Source organism: Physella acuta, unplaced genomic scaffold (assembly GCF_028476545.2).
Source record: "Physella acuta isolate Inbredline_101_S28 unplaced genomic scaffold, ASM2847654v3 ptg000548l, whole genome shotgun sequence".
NCBI classification, from domain to species: Eukaryota; Metazoa; Mollusca; class Gastropoda; family Physidae; genus Physella; species Physella acuta.
The window spans coordinates 154,812-170,278 of record NW_026732067.1 but is presented as its reverse complement, the minus strand read 5'-3'; the positions used below and the strand labels follow the sequence as shown (position 1 = coordinate 170,278).

The 15,467-nt window shown below is 34.8% G+C and overlaps 1 protein-coding gene across 1 annotated transcript; it reads right to left on the bottom strand.

The window, feature by feature from the left end:
• Positions 1-12,768: 12,768 nt before the first annotated feature.
• LOC131946204 (F-box/LRR-repeat protein 12-like) lies at positions 12,769-15,002 on the bottom strand. Its single transcript, XM_059306861.1, has 3 exons — positions 14,882-15,002; positions 13,912-14,072; positions 12,769-13,478 (listed from the first exon to the last, which is right to left on the bottom strand). The coding sequence occupies exons 1-3, from the start codon at positions 14,980-14,982 to the stop codon at positions 12,799-12,801; spliced, it is 942 nt and encodes a 313-aa protein (XP_059162844.1). The 5' UTR covers positions 14,983-15,002; the 3' UTR covers positions 12,769-12,798.
• Positions 15,003-15,467: the final 465 nt, after the last annotated feature.

The following is a 15,467-nucleotide window of genomic DNA, read 5'->3' as shown; positions in this document are numbered from 1 at the left end:
CCAGCTCTGATAGGTACCTGACTCACGTTGGGGAAAATAAAGGCGGCTGCGTGTAGGGCAAAACACGTCTACCGCCTTCTCCCCCACCCCTCTCCCGAGTGAAATGAAATTTACATACAAAATATATACTCCACCAATGCCTGTCCCCCCCATCCCCGAAAGTGCCTCCTGGATAAAAATGTCTAAAGAAACACTTTAACTTGATTTTGTTTGGCAGTTTAAACCATAAATAGGCAAAATATATCGTAATTAGGAAATTGTTTAAACCTATCGGCCAGTTCACGGCAGATGAAGTCGAGTACACCTCATCTTTCGGCGACAGCAGCATGGAAATGGATGAGGTGGTCGTATTAATGCGCAGCCGTCCATTTTTCCTAACTTGATGCTGTTACCTGTTCGAGCTCATTTGACTCTAAGGCGTCACAAGACGCAGTTTCTAAAAGCGAGCCTGGACATTTGGGTATATCGAGTCTAGGAATAAATGTGTTCAAACAGTAGCGGCGGGACTTCGTGTGTGCTCTACTGCACCCCGGCCTGATATCTTTTGGTCTTCTATGGTGTGCTCTGTGTCCAACTCACATATGTTCCGTGTCGAAATCAAGTTCAAATGTGCAAAGAGGGAATTCGGAGTTTATGGAACCTTCGCTGAGCAATGTTTATTCCAGACATTTTCTCCGAGGGGGGGGGGGTCGATGGGTCATTATTTCAGCTGAACATTCTGTATTAATTCATAGTCATAGCTTGCAGTTGTTCCTTTAGACTCGCCAATTATATTATATACCTGAACAAAGTAGTTGAGAAAAATCAACTAGATACATTAATGTGTAAACATTTAAGAATATCGGGAAAATTTTGCTCTACGCCTACTTAGAAAACTTCGTTATTTTGGATTTTTCTTTATACTCTAAGTATTGATCGTACATTAAATGCATATCAATTTTGTTAACTGATTATTAATTTAGACTATTCAGCACATTATTTAAAGAGGAAATAACTTTGTAAAGGTAACTGGTTTGTTCATATAACTTCTGCTAATAACCATTACAACAAATATCAATCCGTTACAAGTAACTGAAAACATTGTAACAAGAAAAACAGAACACATAATATTAGTTGTTATGGCCCTTTTATTTGTTAGTAGCGGCAGATAGATGTGAATATCATCACCAAATGTTATGGAAGAAATATCAACTAGTCGCCATATAACACCGAACAATACATTGTTTACCGACAAAATTCGTCTATAGGCCTTGTAACACGGACCAAAACATTGATGTTTCTCTAACTTCTATACACGGAAGGCATACCAGTGCACCCACCCTCCACTGACTGGTGTGTCACCCCATACTTCAAAAAGAATCTCAACGCCGTTATTGGTCACCTCGCCTGTGTGAAGCCAGTACCCTATGTCGTTAGCTTTGAGTGAAGTAAGAGATTCCAATGTGACGATCACAGTCGGCGGTGCAGTGAAAGGCGTTGTGAAGTTGACTTTTTGAATATGTATCTTAGCTCCATTTTTACTGTAGGCAAACTTGGATGACTCTAGAAATGAGAATCTACCTTGTTCAGTGCGAGAAGTCACTTTCTGCGCAAATTCCTGTGCGCATGTGGCAACTGTAAAAAAAAAAAAAAATTACAATTCCAATATTTTTTGTTGTTGATCTATAAAGTTCTTTGGTTTTCTAAGTCTTAGTGATACTAAAAAAAAAGCTATAATTTTTTTTTTCTTGAGATACCTTATTTAAAATATACAGTTTGACTTTCCATAATTTTTTTTCCTTCTTCCTGTTAAGTTTAACTTTATAAGATTTTTACAATTTTTTTTACAAGGTTGTTAAAATTTGAGGTTACGCTAGTCGTCAGGGATGTTTGTTCTAAATTTTTAAAAATTAAAAATTAAATATTAACTTTACTTTTTTGTTCAATAAACACGCTTGGTACGAAATAATTACACCATAACTAAAAATATTATAGTTGAAAAAAAAAACGGTATAGATTTTAAACTTGTATTAAGTTAGTTTTAGTATTTGTAAGATATTCGTTTTAATATTCTAATAATACATTAAAAAAGTAAAACAGATGTACTTACAGTCAGCGCTATTTACCAGTGAGGTTAAACTCAGGAGTACAAGAGTAAGAACCAGATACATTTTGTAACTTGCTGAAACAGATTTTTAAATATTACATAATGATAATTGGGATGTCTTTGTGTACCTAGATCTAACTATCAAATTGTACACAACCCAACACTTCTATATTTACGTACAAACGTTTGCAAACTTTTCCAAAAATATCTTATTAAACTGAGGTTACATTCATTTTAAAGTCGTGTAGAAATATTTTATGCAATAATATAGGCCTACATTTTTATTAATTTATACTGAAATCTGAAAATGTTTTCATTTTTTTAACTTCACTAGATCTAAATACTAAGTAGTCTAGATAATTACTACATAAATGTTTAAAAATTATTGCTTTTAAAACGAAATTTATTGGCAACTATTTTGTTTGTGACTGGATTTGCCCATGAATCTGTTTTATAAAATATGTATCTACAACGGTTATTATTATAAAGTGAGAATTATTTTAATAAATACCGCCATATTGAGGACTCTAAAACTATGTGTGGGATAGAAAATTACTTTTTATTGCAGGACTATTTGTAAACACAATACTATTTATAATGTTGTAGATATATATATATATATATATATATATATATATATATATATATATATATATATATATATATATATATATATATATATATATATATATATATATATATATATATGCATACTGACCATTAAAAATGATAAAGCTGTTGATTCTTTAAAAAATTCATAAAAAAACGTTTTAATAACAAGCTTTTATGTAATAATGCACTAAAAAGTAGAAAATAAATTATAGACTACTATTTAAATAACTATAAAGAAAAGCGTGGGTCACTTTAGTATCTATTGGATACCTTTACTAATGTTAAGGAAGACACCCACGCTTTTCTTTATAGTTATTTAAATAGTAGTAATGTATAAGCATGTGCATAATAATGTATTTTTATATCGTTTTTTTCTTGATGTATTTAGAATTATTAAATCTACGCTCTTTTGCTCTGGACTACGAACCATATTTTTAATGTAAAGGAAAGTGGTAACCGAGGAGAAGTGTCCAACGCTTAAATCCAACAGGAGCACTTTACCTTTTATTTTGTCTGACCAGTACATTGTCTGTGAAAGTTGCGATTGGCTTCAACCCCTTCTTCATAGTTTCGTGTCATTATTAATACTGTATTTACTTAGTTTTTAAAAAAATTCTTTTGTTATTTTTTCTTGGAAAAAAGTTGATGATCTAGTTTCGCAGAGATCTGAAGACAATTTAACTAAAAACCCGAAATTTTTTTTTCGGGTGGCGAATTCTACGCCTCTCCCAAGTATCGGTGCTGGAACAACGAATCTCCCGGGTCCACTCGACCTCAAAAACAAACACCCCGTCCGACCCTTACCTCCCCACTTTGCGATCAGAAACCTCAATATCAGGGACACGCCATTTCACTTTTCAACACGTTACAATACAATGCAGCACAACAAAACAAAACATCTGCATAGACCTGGAGAATAGCTGAGCTCAACAAAGCCCAATACGATTGAAAAACAGTATACAGCCCGTCCCCTTACAGATCGAGGCAATTCCATTCGAAGGGATACGATACAAAACTGCGGATCAGAGCAAACTTTATTTTTCTATGTGCAGCTGTTCTGATAGAAAGAGAAGCAAATGGAATCAAAAGCAAACTTGTGTACAACAATGTCAACATTACATTCAGCCTGTGTTGACGTGCTTACACACCAACATTACATTCAGCCTGTGTGGACGTGCTTACACACGAACTCCTGATGTCGTATTTTCTTGATGGCGTCTGCTATTAACTTGTTTGTTAATATTTTCCCGCGACTGTTTGATGGAAACGCGTCGTAAAAGACCACGTACTCTGGCGCGAGGCTTCTGTCGTTGCCGTTGGCAACACTGTTTTTGGCGAAGCGAATGACATCATCGGAAGTGAGGTTACTTCCGGGAACTTTGACGACACATGCGCATATATGGTGCTGGTTTTGAGAATTGGTTATGGGTACAGCGATCACATCCTGCACTTCCGGGTGTAATCTGATTGGCTGCTCTACCCAAGCGGGGTAAATGTGGCCAGATTTGTGCATGATGACGTAATCGTATCTGCGTAAGGAAACCAAAATTGAGGACAAAGCAACACAAGGAAAATTAGCACTATTTTCTTTACAGTTTTATGATAATCTTTTTTTTTTTTTTTAAATTTTAATAGAAATCGAAAACTTTATTTTGGTAATGTTTTACTAACTATTTTTGAGAAATAATTATGCTTAATGAAAGTTAATACCAAACTTAGAATTTAAATGTAATTGTGGTAAACTTGTTTTACTTATACAAATCCAAGATTAGCGTAGAAAAGTATAATTTTCTCAACCTTTTCTAAATATTTGGTTTAAACATCTAACTAGAAGACTAGAATGAAAGGTGAAAAATATTTCTCTCATATCTTGCCTGCCCAAAACGACGATATGCCCATCGCTAGGTCTGATGTAGCCGGCATCGTTGCTGTTGTACCACCCCCCATCCACGACGGCTGAGTCCGTCTTCTCTCTATCATTCAAGTATTCTTTGAACATGCCTTCGGACTTCATTAGAATTCGACCTGTTGGCCAACATATGCTTACATTGTTTAGGCAATGCATGTTAAATAAACAGGGAGCGGAAAAAGAAAAGGTGGGGCGACAGAAAAACATGGGATGGATGAGTTAAGCTCATGTATGTATGTTTGTCTTGTTCTTTTTTCAAAGAACACTGCATTTAGTTCATTAATATAAGATGTCCACCCCCCCCCCCTCCCACGCACCAGCTTGGAATATTTTCAATAGGGCCTAGGTATGAGGAGTTATGTTTGTTTTGTCTTCTTGACAACAAAAGTATGATTAGCTATACGTAGTGATGAATTGTATAGAAAACATACCAGGTGAACCTTTTGGGACATCGTTGTTTGAATCGTCGACAACACGTATCTGTGCACCTGGTGGAGATAAAAGAATCGTAAGTAAAACAGGTCGTTTACTCAATCATATTTAATTTCCCGGTACTTAACTCTGTCTTTACACATATCTCGCCTGGGTACTATGTGTACAGGTTTAGCTGTGTGATGTGATATAGCATGGATAAATCCCGGCCCTTAACTATGTCTTTACACATATCTCACCTGGGTACAAAGTCCCGCAGTCAAAGTCCTGAAAGTCTGTTGGGTCCCGCACGTGCAAATTGGTCACGTGGATATTCTCCGTGGAGCCGTACCGGATGCTCAAAAGTTTGGTTGCCGTACACAGCCGTCGGCACAGGCGGTGGTTGATGGGGATGCCAGCTGGGGGCGACACCATTGGTCAACATCGAACTAACTAACCTAACAAAACCTGGCAATAATACTAATACAGACCCAAATCCTGAAACAAGTTACGGTATTGCACATTCCCACTGACTGCGCTCTTATAAGAAAGAAATCACATTTAATGGTAATGTTGCCATACCAACCAAAACTTGTTCGAAAATAGGACCATCTTCAGGATTCCAGACTTTCAGTAAATTATCGACCATTGAGGGCGACAGAAAACCGCAGGGTACTTGTTCTCTTTTGATTATAGATGCATGATGTCTGTTGAAAAATAATAAACACAAGTATTATATATATATATATATATATATATATATATATATATATATATATATATATATATCGATGGTCATTCAGGAAACTTTCACAGATCTAGTAGTTGATATCTTATTTAATTGTTACAATCTGGAAGAATATGTTCTGCTTAATTAGATAGCAGTAGGCCACCACTATGTAGGTGAACAACTCCTGTCCGAAGTTATCGTAGAGGATACATCACTCGCCTGATTGGGTCGTTGATCTTCTGCTGGTGCCAGAGATCTGGGCCGACTCTCGTGAATCCCCAGAGCAAGTCAATGGGCGTGGCAACAGCCCAAGACCAGGAAGTAGCGATGTAAAATTTGTTTGGCCTCTTGACCTCCAGTGTCGTGGCTCCTGATGTACGGAAGTTAGAAGACATTATTTATCCAGCTGTTTACATTCGTGTTGTGGGGCGGTATCGCATAGCGATAAAGCGCTAAACCGCTAACCCGAAGGAACAACAATAGGTGAACTCTACTTCACTTTCCCTAATGGACCGTTTGGAGAGGAACCTTTACTTTTACATTAGTTCTACGTTTAGAATTACGTGAATACTTACCTTGTGTGAATTACCAGATTACAAAAATTAAGCGTAGATGATTTTTCTTTTAAATTTTAACACATCGAGCACACATCTAGACGAGAAGTTAACCTTATTTAATTTGAAATACTAATCTCAAGAGCTGAAAATAAAAACACAAGATGCTACCATTGACAGCGTCAGCCATGATTCCTCTCTGTGTGTGAGCCGCCAGTTTAGGTAGCCCTGTGGTCCCGGAAGTCAAGAACACCATAGCAACGTCATCTTCTTTAGCGGCATAGTCTTCCAGACTTTCCTGCTCTAGGCCTAGCCGATCTAGAAATCGTTGGCTTTTCTCTGTCGTGGCATAGATAAAATTTAAAACGTACAATTTTTGAAATTTTGATGAACAAAAAAATAATCTGGTTTAGTTTTTGAGAATGTGCAGTTATAGTTAATGTTATACCTTTATGTTCCTACATTTTTATAGCAAGCAGGACCATATTTTTGTGATAAAAATGTACAAAACCAAATCTCAATTGTTTACAAGTTAGCGTCAAGTTACCATGAGGAGAATCTCTGTTCACGACGATGACGTTGTGTAGGTCTGGCAGCTGGACGTTGCTAGCTGGAACCTGGTCAGTGCCGTCAGGTCCAGCCTCTATATTTAACACTGATAACGTTTGGTCGTCTGCCTCGGTTCTGGTTACAACAAGTTTACATCTGGACCTGTTAAATATAATTTATTTTTTCATGATCCCTACCGGAATTTTTGTTAAATTTCAAAAGCTCTGCTAGTTTTTACGGATGTCAAAAGTTCTTTTTCTTCTAATGAATGTGCGAAAGTTCTGGTTTAGTATTTACGAATGTGAAAAAAGTTCTCTTTTACTTTTTGAGAATATGGAAAATGCTGTTGTTTGCTTTTTGAGAATATGTAAATGTTATCTTTTACTTTTTTTAGAATCTTTAAAATGCTGTTGTTTACTTTTTGAGATTATGCAAAAGTTATCTTTTATTTTTTAAGAATGTGCAATTGCTGTCTTTTACTTTTTGAGAATCTTTATAATGCTGTTGTTTACTTTTTGAGAATGTGCAAAAGTTATCTTTTATTTTTTAAGAATGTGCAATTGCTGTCTTTTACTTTTTGAGAATCTTTATAATGCTGTTGTTTACTTTTTGAGAATATGCAAAAGTTATCTTTTATTTTTTAAGAATGTGCAATTGCTGTCTTTTACTTTTTGAGAATCTTTATAATGCTGTTGTTTACTTTTTGAGAATGTGCAAAAGTTATCTTTTATTTTTGAAGAATGTGCAATTGCTGTCTTTTACTTTTTGAGAATCTTTATAATGCTGTTGTTTACTTTTTGAGAATGTGCAAAAGTTATCTTTTATTTTTTAAGAATGTGCAATTGCTGTCTTTTACTTTTTGAGAATCTTTATAATGCTGTTGTTTACTTTTTGAGAATATGCAAAAGTTATCTTTTATTTTTTAAGAATGTGCAATTGCTGTCTTTTACTTTTTGAGAATCTTTATAATGCTGTTGTTTACTTTTTGAGAATGTGCAAAAGTTATCTTTTATTTTTGAAGAATGTGCAATTGCTGTCTTTTACTTTTTGAGAATCTTTATAATGCTGTTGTTTACTTTTTGAGAATGTGCAAAAGTTATCTTTTATTTTTTAAGAATGTGCAATTGCTGTCTTTTACTTTTTGAGAATCTTTATAATGCTGTTGTTTACTTTTTGAGAATATGCAAAAGTTATCTTTTATTTTTTAAGAATGTGCAATTGCTGTCTTTTACTTTTTGAGAATCTTTATAATGCTGTTGTTTACTTTTTGAGAATGTGCAAAAGTTATCTTTTATTTTTGAAGAATGTGCAATTGCTGTCTTTTACTTTTTGAGAATCTTTATAATGCTGTTGTTTACTTTTTGAGAATGTGCAAAAGTTATCTTTTATTTTTTAAGAATGTGCAATTGCTGTCTTTTACTTTTTGAGAATCTTTATAATGCTGTTGTTTACTTTTTGAGAATATGCAAAAGTTATCTTTTATTTTTTAAGAATGTGCAATTGCTGTCTTTTACTTTTTGAGAATCTTTATAATGCTGTTGTTTACTTTTTGAGAATGTGCAAAAGTTATCTTTTATTTTTGAAGAATGTGCAATTGCTGTCTTTTACTTTTTGAGAATCTTTATAATGCTGTTGTTTACTTTTTGAGAATGTGCAAAAGTTATCTTTTATTTTTTAAGAATGTGCAATTGCTGTCTTTTACTTTTTGAGAATCTTTATAATGCTGTTGTTTACTTTTTGAGAATATGCAAAAGTTATCTTTTATTTTTTAAGAATGTGCAATTGCTGTCTTTTACTTTTTGAGAATCTTTATAATGCTGTTGTTTACTTTTTGAGAATGTGCAAAAGTTATCTTTTATTTTTGAAGAATGTGCAATTGCTGTCTTTTACTTTTTGAGAATCTTTAAAATGCTGTGGTTTACTTTTTGAGAATCTTTAAAATGCTGTTGTTTACTTTTTGAGAATCTTTAAAATGCTGTGGTTTACTTTTTGAGAATCTTTAAAATGCTGTTGTTTACTTTTTGAAAATCTTTAAAATGCTGTTGTTTACTTTTTGAGAATCTTTAAAATGCTGTGGTTTACTTTTTGAGAATCTTTAAAATGCTGTTGTTTACTTTTTCAGAATCTTTAAAATACTGCTGTTTACTTTTTCAGAATCTTTAAAATGCTGCTGTTTACTTTTTCAGAATCTTTAAAATGCTGCTGTTTACTTTTTCAGAATGTGCAAGAGTTCTGGCCCGCTGTGACAGTTGACGTCCACAGTCATCACAGAAGCCCCGGAGAAAATGGCGCCAAAAATGACGACAGCAGATTCAAGGCTGTTGGGCAGCAGATTCGCCACGACGTCCTTACTGTGGACGCCTGCTCTCCGGAGTCGGCTGGCGAACCTGAGAATTCAACAGAGTCTCTAGAATTTATTTCAATAAATCTCATGAACTTACTTTTTACCAAATCTCTTTTAGTTAGGCCTAGAGCAAACCAGAGAATAAAAGGGACCACAATTTTAAACAAATCTCTCAATCACACGTTTCAACAAACGTCAGAAAAAAATCCAGATACTCACACAAGGATTAAGTAATGATGTAAACATGTCTAAGTATAGCCCAATGTACTCACTGACCTGGTGGAGAGGTCAAGCAGCTGACCTCTGGTCAGAGACCGTCGTCTCATGGCACCATCATACGTCACGAAGATCTCCAACTCGGGGTCTGTCCGCAGCAGATCTTTGAGACAGTCTGACATGGTTTTGTACCTGCTCAGCTCCATCTTGCCAGGTCTCACCTTCCAGTCTTAGGTAGAATTTTCCACCAGATGGAGCCACCTCATGCCCCGAACGTATTTGTGTACGTATTTGCTGTTGCGGTATTTAAACGTCCCTCTGATTGTTGTTTTTTTGTTACTTAGTGTTCCTCTGAATTACGCATTATTCTGAAGTTTATTTGAACAGAACAGAAGCTTTTATTTATACAAATAAGCACTCTCGCGTCATACTACGTGTTTTAACGGTTCATGTTTCTTCCTTTCTGGCAAGTGTAAAGAAATTAATATCAGCTTTTTACAGCGACCTAGATCAAATTTGACATTTGACAAAAGTGTATGTTTGACCTGGTATCGTATGCTGGTTAAGTGAGTAAACTCGATACTCACGTGTAATGCGAGTGTGGATGTGAGCAAGCAACAGGACACTTTCACAGCTTACTGTTGATGTTTTTATTTAGGTCAGCTAATGTTTGATTGACCTAGTTTAAAGTTGAATTGGTGGTTCTAGTGTCCACTGTTTATGTGTAACACACAGTCTTACTTAAAACTTCGGGGCGGTGGGTATTGGTTATGGAAAATCTTTTCAATATTAATTAAATCTTTTTAGTATTTTGTACCTGGGGTCGTACCCCCACAAGAGCAGGATTTCGTTCAGACTTTTTTCTCCGGGGACGGGGGGACGGGGTCGGTCTACATTTTACGGGAGGGCGGACACTAGTAAAAGTATATGTTTACTTTATAAATTCGATCTCGTTGGGGGGGGGGGGGGGGGCTCCGACCCCCCTCCGAAGAGATGCCTGGAAGAAACTCTGGATGGTGAGGTACAAGTCCCCCGCCCCCCTTTCTGAACTTGACGGTCCATGGGACAAGTAGAGTTCACCTGTTTCTGTGATATCAGCATAAGAAGGGATAGTGTGGTCAGGAAACGCATGCGCCTTTACTCTCTTTAACGTGAGTCAGAGCTGGGATTTAAACTCGACTTTTTGGTATTCAGTCTATGCTATACCATCAAGGTATATGAGATATCAATCAAGATTTGATTGTGAAAGACTATAGATGCCAGGTATATCAGATTTATTTTAACTTTTGCTTGTGAAAGATGATCCTAGAAATTATGCCAAGCCTCAAACACAGATTTTCAACATAAAAGGTCAACAGTATTTCAATCCTGGCTGACAAACTGACATTCAAGATCAACTATTTATATTGATTGGGTAACATAGCAGAATAATTATGACTTGATCAACATAATAAATATATTACCTATGGTCATCTATGGCAAGTTTGCTTTAAAAAAATGAGAAAGTGAAAGCATCTTTGAGGAAAATGGTACACTGAATGCAAGTTTTTAAAATATATCTCATATTTAATAAACATCATTTATAAATGACATGTAACATTTATAACATTTACCAAAAATTAATTTTTATATAATAATCATATAAAAACTGGGTACACAAAAAAGCTGATTTATTTATATAAAAAAGATCACAGATAATTTAAAAACACAATATAAAAATGATCAATTTTATAGCACTTCAATCAACAATACCAAGGCTAATAGAATATGTAAAAATGGCGAGAATAAATTGGTGTCACAATCGTTAAGTTCAAAAGGTCACCAACAATTTGGAGGTTGGGTCAGGTTCAGACCACTGAAAGCTGACAATAAAGTGTACTTAAGTATGTACTGACAATAGCACGTTCAGATAAACTGTATACCATTTCCCTAAAAATATGAACTGACAATGGCAGAGACCAGTCAACTTCTACACCTTCACATGGCACAAAAAGCTTCACGAACAAAGGCTATTTGAAGAGTATTGAAAGAAATTAACATTTAGCCATGCTGGATAATGCAACAGATGTGTATAATATACGACCATTGTATAACTAGCTGGACTGTGTATCATTGGATTTTATGGGGGGGGGGGGGGGGGGGGGGTTACACATTTGCAAACTGGAATATAGTAATATAGGAGAGTATTAACAACTTATGGTAAAAATATTATAAGTAAAATATATAATGTGTTCAGTCCTTGGTCCAGGATAGTCTTGCTACATCAAATAAACACAACACATAAAGATGTTTACACCCAACGTATGGTACCATAATACAAATAATAAACTAGGCTAGAAACAAGAGTTGGTTGAGTCTAGTTGCATGCAGACCATGAACTCAAGGGAGGCTAGGCTACTCCTTTAGGAATTAGATTTGCAGGTGCTGAACCCATGTCAGTATATAAATGAGTTTTCTCCCTTCCCCCTAGCTGGTACCTTGGTGGGAAATCCCACCCCATGCCATCAGGTAGGTCAATAGGTTACTATGTACTCATGCTTTGTATATAATAAATACAATATTTCAGTAAATGTAGATACAGTTTAGATACAATAGGTACAATTAGACAACATAAACTTATATTCCATTAACCATTAATGTCCCGTAACGCCCGCTGCCGCCCGACACCGTTAATGTCCCGTAACGCCCGCTGCCGCCCGCTTAAAATACGCATAAAAAAATTAAATTTGTTTCATTAAAATTTGGCCTACAAATCCTAATTTTTAACTAAACAGGAAGTCGGATGGTTTCAGCATCCTTTTCCGGTCTTATAATTTCAATGGCGCTTTTGAAAGATAAAAAATAATAGCTTCTTTCGATCTCGAAATTTTAGACTCATCTGTCCTTTTTTAGTAGATTTAATATTAAAAATAAAATAAAATAATGCCTCTAAACGTATCTAGGCATGTATTTTATGAATTATTTATCTTAAACATAACCAAATTGATATTTAACTGTTAAATTCGATGCTTAGTTGTTTAGACAAAAATAAATAAAGTTGACTACCGAAAATGACCTGTTTTGAATTTTCTCCGACATTTTTTATTTTTTTACTGTACTTTTACCGAATATAATATATTCTATTTAATACTGTTGGAAAGCCAGGTTTATTCCCAACATTAAGCAGTAGTTTTTATCTTAATTTTCAATTTCATTTAGACAAAAACAAATATTTTGTGAAACTATTCACTTGATCATACAGAGTTATGCTCCTTACATTGGGCCGTCATGGGTGGAGTTTTGGTAGAATGAATGGGACATTAATGGTTAAATTATGAGAACAAAAAATTTTCAAAAAAAAAGAAATGTAAACCCCAAAAAACTTATCACAAATGTATAAATATAATATCACGTCTCTATTTTTAAATCATGTGAAAAACATTTCCTAACATCTTCTACATTGAACTTCTCTTTTCTGCGCATGGCAAGGCAAGTCAGTTGATACAAACCAGACAAACTTTTGACCCCGTCAAGGCTAATATTCTCACAAAATGAGATATCCAGTAACTCCAGACCAGGCAAGCCACTGGCTATAGTAGCCAGGCACGAATCATTCACATCTTTACACTCCGCCACATAGAGCTTTTTCAACTTCTTGAGGTGGCGAGAAATGTGATGAATACCAAGTTCATCAATCCATGTACCACTTAAGTCCAATAGTTCAAGCTGTACTAAGTTTTTAGCTATAACCTCAACATCACTGATTCTGTAGCACCCGTTCAGGCAAAGAGAATTCAAGTCCGTCCATTGGCTGATGTCTTCTAGATCAAAGTTATCTACCCTGACCGTTGAGCTGAGGTTCAAAGCTTTTAAGTTGGGTAGAGATTTATCATTTCTATCCCTGAGCCACCTTGGCCTCCAGGTGGACTTGGTGATGCTAAGGTCTGTTATGGTGGGTGGAAGACAGCCAAGTGTCAGGCCATCTGTGTTGCAGTCATCCAGGTGAAGCAGCCACAAGTTGGGACATCGGATGGAGAGTTCAGTCAGCATCGCATCAGACACAGATGCTTTCCTTCGCTTGCTGCAACCTATACAAATGACAAAAGTTTTATTATTAATCTTATTGATGAATCTGACATTTACAGTAAATCATTTATTAATTTATTTCCACAAGGGAAAAGACACTGGTTTTTTACAACTAATATAGATGGGTAGTGGTGTGGATTAACATCACACATACGACAAAATCATTGCAAACTAGTGAGTGGGTAAAGCTTCAACCATACACTAAGACTAGGCTTGAGTCCCTACAATGCCTCTGTACTGTGCCCACCCAGCTCTAATGGGTACCTGACTTACATTAGGGAAAGTAAAGACGGCTGGGCATAGTTCTGACCACACTATTTCTTCATATGCCGAGGTATTTGAAACAGGTGAACTCTACTTCGAAATGGTACTTTACATTGCTTTTATACACTAAGACTCTGTGTAAATCTCTAACAAATATGATAACATAACAACCTGTATGAACAAAGCCCCGAATCCTCATGGTGAGCAGACAGGGTGAGAAATGGCCTCGGAGAACTTTCCACATTTTTGACAGATCTAGTCTGTATTCAAGTAAGTTTACATGACGCCAAAGTGAATTGTCTTTTACTATACGCCGCCACTGTTTACAAACTCTGAAAATATTACTTAATAGTTAAAGCAGAAACAGCATTATTAGTTAATAGTTTACTAATACTAATAGCAACTGGTAGTTTACTACTACTAATTTTAGTTTAAGTGTAACAACCTATCATCCAAAAAATAGGCTAATTGATTTTTTTTTAGATAGCAAAGCAAATATACTATCGGCACCCCCCCCCCCCCCCCCCCCCCTAAAAGTTTCAAGAACCCCTGGAGATAAAGTCTTAAAGGAACACTGAGTGGTAGATTACGAGACAATGATAAATAATTATTAATTAAATATGATATTGTATTGAATTATGAGATTCAGACTTCTTTGAACTTTGAATGATTAAATTAAAAATATTAATTATAATTAATCTTTTGCGAACTACTCTCTCTAGCTGGATTAGAATATAAAATAATAAGTGAGCATAGATCTAAATTTTAATCAACAATCAGGTCTTACTATCAGGATGATTGAATGAATTTAATCATGAAATCCACCACATCCACAGATTTGAGAATGATGAGTTACATTATCATCAATCAAACATGAAAATGATTAGATGATTCAGTCAGATTGTTAGGATCTAGATCTAAAAATCTAGATCTAGAGAGTCAAAGAACTCAAAGATGTCAAAGAAGAAAGAAGACAGCCTGAGAAGTGCACCAAAGTAGTCAGAGTCAAATTCATGAAATTATAATTAGGCCTATATAATATTATATATAGTATATAGATCTATATCTTATCTATATTGCTTAGTAGATCTAATTAGATCTACCTTCATTTACAATTAAAGAAAAATACTAAATTTCAAACCTTCCAGCAATGCATCTATCTTTAACAGGTAGATATCTAAATATTTCGAGTAAAATATTTTCTGGGATAATTATTATTTTACTTTCGTTAGGTAAGGCCATTTTCTTCGTTTCGCCTAGTTTTAGACCATCGCTCCACAATTTTAAATGTTTCAAATGGCCTATCGCTATCAAAGGCTTACAAAACTATATCGCCACAGAATGTTCGTCCAATATTCTACAACAAATTTAAATAACTCTACTCTGGGTCCGAATGAAATAAAAAAATATTAGTTAATAAACAAACAAACAAAAGTTATAGATATAATATATAAATCTACAAATTTAGATCTAGGACAGTTATTCTAAAATTAAAAAGTGGAAGAATAGCCAATTTACTAATTTATTTATTAAAACTTTACATTAAGAGCAATATAAAAATCTAACTTTTGATTAATTAACATTTGTCCAACTCTTAATGTAAAATAATTTGTCTTAATGTTTGGTGAACCTCATCCCATAGCAAAGAAAGAACTCCATATGCTTATAATTATAACTGATAAATTATCATTGTTCAATTATTTACTAACAATAACATCCAATATATA

What these genes read in the sequence shown, in the direction of transcription:
- LOC131946204 (XM_059306861.1), bottom strand. Translation starts at nt 14,982, where the DNA reads ATGGCCTTACCTAACGAAAGTAAAATAATAATTATCCCAGAAAATATT. An exon ending in GATAGATGCATTGCTGGAAG is followed by an intron (nt 14,073 to 14,881) that starts GTTTGAAATTTA and finishes TAATATTTTCAG; the next exon opens with AGTTTGTAAACAGTGGCGGC. An exon ending in TCGGGGCTTTGTTCATACAG is followed by an intron (nt 13,479 to 13,911) that starts GTTGTTATGTTA and finishes TCATTTGTATAG; the next exon opens with GTTGCAGCAAGCGAAGGAAA.